Source organism: Euprymna scolopes, chromosome 42, assembly GCF_053919585.1.
Source record: "Euprymna scolopes isolate OS-2025 chromosome 42, ASM5391958v1, whole genome shotgun sequence".
NCBI lineage: Eukaryota > Metazoa > Mollusca > Cephalopoda > Sepiida > Sepiolidae > Euprymna > Euprymna scolopes.
Genome location: NC_136523.1, coordinates 33,080,363 through 33,087,873, shown reverse-complemented (window position 1 = coordinate 33,087,873; position 7,511 = coordinate 33,080,363). Strand labels below are relative to the sequence as shown.

The following is a 7,511-nucleotide window of genomic DNA, read 5'->3' as shown; positions in this document are numbered from 1 at the left end:
CTGCGATTCTATATCGTTAGTACCGTTAAATAATTTCAGTATCTCCACAATTTCTAGGTTTGTTTTTAACATGTATTCCTGGCCGGTTAGGTTGATGTAATATTTCCATTTGACGCCTGAATCCACCGAGAGTTGCATGCAGTTAAACTCGACCAGGACGAGGCGATAGGAAGCGTAAACCACGTTATAACGTTTCGGTACTAGTACGACGTTGGTCAGACATCTAACGACTTTTGCCATCTGTTCGTACGTTTCATTGCTTGCTTTTGAATCTACGTGAATACAATAAAAGTTATGAGGTCTGTATATTGTTCTTAACAACCTCTCCACTTGATGCGAATTTGTGTGCATCTTTATCGCAAACGCCAACGGAAAGTTCAGTTCGCCTTGGCTAACTGGTTTGTCTTCGTAACCGTGCAGCGAACGCAATTTAGAACAGTCTTTGACTAGTTCATCCAGTGTGCAATCGAACGGTGCGGGATTTTCGGGGAAGAACCCTTTAAACTTTTTGCTATGCGTGTCCGTGGCGACCTCAAACAGTTGCCGGCAATTGAGGTGTTTCTTCCTGCGGATGTTGCATCTGTCGGAGATTTCCGGTTTCCGTCGGTGTTGGATGTTGATGATTGCCGGGGTTTCTGCATGGTGATAAATCTTCAATATTTTCTTGCTTTGCGGCAGGAGCTCTTTGAACCGATACCAGTCGACATTGAGTAGCGCGATGACAAACATCGCCGTGAAAATGACCAAGATCAGCAAACCCCGTTTGAAAATGCTGTAACAAAAAAAAAGAAGAAAATGAAAAAAAAAAACACGAATTTAAGGATCAATTGTTGATATGGGGAATGTTGTAATTAATTTTAAAAGAAACAAGTGAAGCATGCACAGTGGACGAGGCATAACAAAAAAAATGACTAAGTTCAGCATTCCCCCCTCCTCCATTAAGCCCCAAAAGTCCCCAGGGGACGTCAAATCCTGGTGAAAATGAACAAACGGTGCAGTTTTAGGCCTTAACATATGTAAATTTTGTTGATTTCAAAGAAGGATTCGGTGTTTTTGCAGTGTACGCACCGTGTTCCACTTCAGATAGGATTTCCAGTTAAATTAAATGTATATGCTATCGTTCTTTTTTATTAAATTGTTAGGTGAAAGTGCAGAACACGTAAAAAGCCTCCTTCCCCATGTTAAGAATGACTTTCTAAATAATGACGTTATTCTTTCAGCATAATTAGTACACTTCACAAGGACCAAAAGTCCTAACGCTCCGAATGCGTGCATTTTTTTTCAGACTTTACATTACATTTACGAAAACATATATATATATATATATATATATATATATATATTGCTGACGAAGGATAAAGCGTTTTTAAATTTAATGTTTTTTCTGTCTTTTACTCCACGTCGAAATAATTCATAATTTCCTGCCAACAACTGTTGGAGAAACTCTAACTGCTATATTGATCATGCGTATGAAAATCTCAACCATGCTCCAAGCATCAGCATCGCATACATCAACGAGCCACCTAGCAAGAACAACAACAAACAACATCCAATTGATCAATGTTGTTGTTTTACTATTCTAGCTCGCCGTTCATGCTGCATAATATGAGAAGAATGCTCAGACTCGATGTTCTTGTGCCAGACTGTTGTAAGCGCAAAAGTAAAATAAAACAATTTATGGTGTCCATTAAAAAGAGGATATGATTGTATAACACTACCCTCGTGGGGAGGCAAGTCAATGAAACTGTACAAGATCACAAATGGATAACAAAGCGTATTAAAAGGCCATGATAATTATTGGGCTGTCGGCTGGGATCAGAGTGTAATAGCTGTTCTATCTTTGGTCGGTTGTGTCCATATTCTGTCTCCCTAAAAACCCTGTAACATAAACTAAAGAAACTGAAACTTTGGGAATATATATATATATATATATATATATATATATATATATATATATATATATATATATATATATATATATATATATATATATACTCGGGGTTTTTTATTCACAAGTAATGAACTAATGAATTCAACGAGGTTGTTAGATAGTGCTCAATAAAAAGAGCTGATAATACTTGTTTATTGTTATATAAACATGGTCACATCCTGCTGCTACAAATAGCCACTTGTTTCAATCAAACAACAGATATCATCAGGCAGCGACTTGACTATTCAAAAGTTCAATGAATAATCTTATTATTATTAGATTATTCATTGAACTTTTGAATAGTCAAGTCGCTGCCTGATTATATCTGTTGTTTGATTAAAACAAGTGGCTATTTGTGGCAGCAGGATGTGACCATGTTTGTATAACAATAAACAAGTATATATATATATATATATATATATATATATATATATATATATATATTAGTAATTTATAAAATATATATGGCGATTAAGCTACACTGAATATTCGGCGTTTCATCCACTCTAGGACTCCTCAGGCTTATGCGCGAATTCTGTGGTTGTTTATCGTTTTTATATGCTCCTCCTCTATTGAGGAGTCCTAGAGTGGATGAAACGCCGAATATTCAGTGTAGCTTAATCGACATATTTTATAAATTACTAACTAGCTCTACCTACGTATTGAGCACTTTTGAAGTAAATACTTAAAGTTTACGCATAAATCTATACTTTTGTATATTAATTTTATGTGAGTAAATTAAGTAATTATATATATATATATATATATATATATATATATATATATATATATATATATATATACACACAAGGTGTCCGTAAAGTTACTAGACAGTCTTATTGTTTTATTGTATTATATTTGTACTAATAGTTAATATTTTCTGAGATTTTTATAAACATAAAGGTGTTATTTCTTTTTATTTCTTTTGTTACAAATACATATTTTAATACAATATCTTACTGTACTATGAATATATTACAGGCTGTCTGTATAGTAACTTGTAAGACTGTATAGTAACTTTACGGACACCCTGTATATATATATAAAGAGCAAGTAGCTAAAAAAAAACATGTTAAAAAACACTTTGAAAAAGAGTTTAAAAGTTTTAAAAAGGAAGCACAAAATAAATGGACAGTACTTAATCCACGGAGTTTCGAAGAAATACTTTCCTTCTCATCAGAGGTTAGTATTTAGCAAAATGCGGGTTCGGATTTTGCTTGCAAACGTATTTAATGAAATTACAAGTAAGTCATAGATTTTACTTGGTAACAAAAAGTGAAGCAGAGGGAATAGAGGGAAGAAAAAGGTGATTTCACGTGAATGGATTGTCTGGTGAAAGGTAAAATATCCAATAATGGTAAAATCCAAAAAGGTTGATTAAATTTTCATTTCCACAAGTAAAATCCAAAGGAATCACGTTAATGGAAGATGGTGCAAAGTAATCCAAAAGGCAGAATTCCGTGGAATAATTCGCAAATTGGTACAAGGAAAAAAGGGAATGAGTTCAAATAATATTATTAAAAGAAAGATAAATTGTGATTTAGGAAAATGAATAAAGAAGAAAAATTGAATGGTGATTGAGTTATTATATATATATATATATATATATATATATATATATATATATATATATATATTGTGTATATTTAGGCAGCATTTTCTCATTTAGACAAATATTAAAAAAAAAATCGCCCACTTAACTTGTAACAAATTACCACGTGACTAGGTAAAATATATATATATATATATATATATATAAGTAAATTAAAAAAATAATCCCTACATTTATTTCTACAATATGCCTATATGAAAAAATGTATATTTAAAAGAGTGTAGCCATCAACAATTGTTGTTTTTTCAGCCTTTTATCATATTTTTATTTTAAAAATATTTTTATAACGCGTTTCAAGCTTTGGTTCGCTTTCTTCAGATATTTTCGTGAAAAGGTTTGTTTTTTTTTTTAAATGGGAGTTTGAAATGTTATTTTTACATCTGCTGATACTAAATGTGTTTTCCAAAGTGATGTGGTCTCAGACATGGATAGTCCTTAATCCGCGGAGTTTCGAAGAAAAAGAATGTCTGAGACCACATCACTCTGAAAAACACATTTAGTATCAGCAGATGTAAAAATAACATTTCAAACTCCCATTTAAAAAAAAAAAAAAATTTCACGAAAATATTTGAAGAAAGCTAACCAAAGCTTGAAACGCGTTATAAAAATATTTTAAAACAAAAATATGATAAAAGGCTGAAAATCCCACAATTGTTGATGGCTACACTCTTTTAAATACACACACACACACACACACACACATATATATATATATATATATATATATATATATATATATATATATATAAATAAAAATTGCAATTAAATATATTTGGGTATATTTTAACGATCGTTTTAATCGACTTATTTATTTTATTGAATTGTACATATAACTTGCCCCATAATATATATATATATATATATATATATATATATATATATATTTTTCTTCTTTTCCTCACCCCGTTTTCCATTTTTTAGTTGATTGAATTTACGCGATAGTTCACTTCTTTATAATTATTCTAAAATTTTGCCAATCGAATAAAATTAAATATATATATATATTCATTTATCGATTATATAAACAAATATTAAGGACAAACAAAATCTGCAAATTTTTCCGAATGCGTTTTTTTTTTTACTTTTAATTTTTCTGATAGGGCTTGCTTACACAGAACCTTAAATACAGGTTTATTTCTAAAAAAAAAAAAAAAAATTATATCTAATCAGATAAAAATGTCTCGTGTACTTTATATTTTACATCTATGCTTACAATACATGGACTCGGTTCCCTTCGACACTTCGCTTACAGAAGAATAATTAATTTCTGTGAATATAATTTTCATAACAACAAAAACAAAAAAACAATACGTGTATTCAGCTACAAATCCGCCAAAATAGTCAGATTGTCGTCTGCCACTTTTTGCAATCAAAACCCCGTTTCGAAACTATTTCAACGCATGAAAGGTTGACATGAAAGCAATCATTCAAACATAAGCAGAGGTTTTTTGTCCATTATTTTTTAAAAGAAATGAAATAAAATTTAATTTTGCTCCAAAATCAAATAAACTTTATACAGTTTATGTTCATCGATCGCGCATCGATACAAGTGACAATCGACATTTTTCATAGCTAATAAATTAAAAAATTAGATTTTGAGTAAAATTCCTTTCTTCAAATTTTGCAGTTTTCATAATAAGTTCAAAATTTAAGCGATAAAAACCCATTAATTAAACATGAAAAATATTTAAAATCATCGTATTTTGTCGACTTAAATTTTTTTCGTTCTTGATAAAGCCCACAAAAAAGCTTGACAAAACACTGAAATTTAGATCTTCCACATTTCAGTTTTAAATCATATAATCGGATGTATTTAATCTTTTTACTTCCATATATATATATATATATATATATATATATATATAATTATTTTTTTACTATAATAATTAAATACCTACAGACACTAGTGTTTCATCCTTTCGGGATTCTTCAGTGCAGGGTGTCACGATTACTACCAGTCTAACGATTCGAACCCCGCGACACGAGACATCTCTGGCTCGATTAGCGGAGGCCGTATCCATTCGGCTACTATTAACCGTGTGAAATAGCGTTGAATTTTAAACATTTTAATTTAAATGTTCATTACGTCAGACAGACAGTGATCAAATCGTTATACGATGATCTACGCATATATATATATATATATATATATATATATATATATATATATATATATTAGTGATGGGACGATTTCAATTTTTTTTTTTTTTTATTCCGATACAATTACCAATTCCATACTAAATTTCCGATTCCAATACACTTATAAATCCCGCTTCCAATCTTTTCTAAATCTCTAAAAAATAATTTATAGAGATTTTATTTTTTCTCGAATATCGTAAAAACAAATTTTAAATCTGCATATATTTTCTCAAACGTAAGAACAAACTTGTGGTGGATTGTCTATAGATTCTTAATGCTTAAAGTTTTCATAAGTTCAAAATTAATGGTAATGAATGAATGAATGAAATCCATCACGACCGAAGACAAATACAGTTCATACTTTTAAGGAAATCTTGAACGACAGGGGTCAAATTCTCAGTTTTGTAGCCCATAAAAAAAAGACACTTCGCTTACAGGTAGAATAGTTAATTTCCGCAAATATGATTTTCGTAACAACAAAAACAAAAAAAACATGCATTCACAATTATGACTCTATTTTATTATAATGTACGAGGACAAAATATTTAAATATATCATATACAACCTGGCAACACCGGGTACTTCAGCTAGTATTAATATAAATATTGAATTCTTTTTCCAAACAAATTTTTATTTAGAGAATTATATATTTTTTAATGAACTTTAAATATAAAAAATGTAAATTATATATATATATATATATATATATATATATATATATTTAAAGAAAAATACAAAAACCGAATGAAATTATTAAAAAATCAACGTTTCGTCCTTATTTCAGAGGACATCTTCAGGATAATTGAAATAAAAATGTAAGAAAAGAAAAAGTCATAGATTTCTTACATTTTTATTTCAATTATCCTGAAGATGTCCTCTGAAATAAGGACGAAACGTTGATTTTTTAATAATTTCATTCGGTTTTTGTATTTTTCTTTAAACATAACGTCAACCACCGCTGGTATTTTTTCATTCCTTATACATACATATATATATATATATATATATATATAGTAGTGGTGTGACCCGACGTAGCCCGGGATTGAATGTTGATCAGCAAATGTTTCACACTCCAATATTTTTATTTTACCTGAAATCGATGAAATAGGCCACTTTTCAAAGAAGTCGATTTATTGATTTCTCTAATTGGGAACCCATCGCGATGCATCTGGAGGAAGCTTCAAAAACCTCTCACAGTGACTAATTTAAAATCTACATTGCACTGTAGAGAACCTACTGTTGATTTTATAAAATTACTTTATATATAATGGCTTGAATTAAACTTTAAAATGCAAAAATCAAGTATCATGTTTCAATTGTACTTTAAATGGAAACATTCATTTCGAACGTGCCCTTGTCATAAAACCTACTGTTGATTTTATATGTTGGTTTGTGTGGCAATAAAATTTCTCAAATGCAATTGTGTTGTTAGAATGTGTGTTACGTTGTGTCATAAAATGAGCGTTTGTTGTATAGTGGTTGAAATTGGAATGGGGATGATATATTAAAACGTGTCTATCTATAAAAGATAGGGTGTTTGATTATCTTACCAGAGTTAAGGTCGTGTGTGTGTTCGTCTAGTGGTCTTTCTATTACATATGTTCATATGCTGTTAAGTGTGAATATGTGTGTGAGATGTCATTTGAACATACCTTCTGCCATTTTATTGGTCCATCTGGAAATTCTCGTCTGTTTTTGGGGACGAAAATTTATTTCACACCAAGACAAGAAATTGGTTCTATAGTTTTTTTATTATTCACCTTCCAGTTTGTTCACAGAAGTAAGTGAATTTGGCCTGTGGTTTCTTCTTCTAGGTCTTATTTCTACCAC

At 30.3% G+C, this 7,511-nt stretch overlaps 1 protein-coding gene across 1 annotated transcript in view; it reads right to left on the bottom strand.

Annotated features, from left to right (window-relative positions):
- LOC145267152 (beta-1,3-galactosyl-O-glycosyl-glycoprotein beta-1,6-N-acetylglucosaminyltransferase-like) overlaps nt 1-729 on the bottom strand; it is a 1,389-nt gene extending 660 nt beyond the window's left edge. The window contains exon 1 of the mRNA XM_080123200.1: nt 1-729. This exon is cut by the window's left edge and continues 660 nt beyond it. Within this exon, the coding sequence (XP_079979326.1) occupies nt 1-729 (729 nt within the window).
- Between the last annotated feature and the right edge of the window lie 6,782 nt (nt 730-7,511).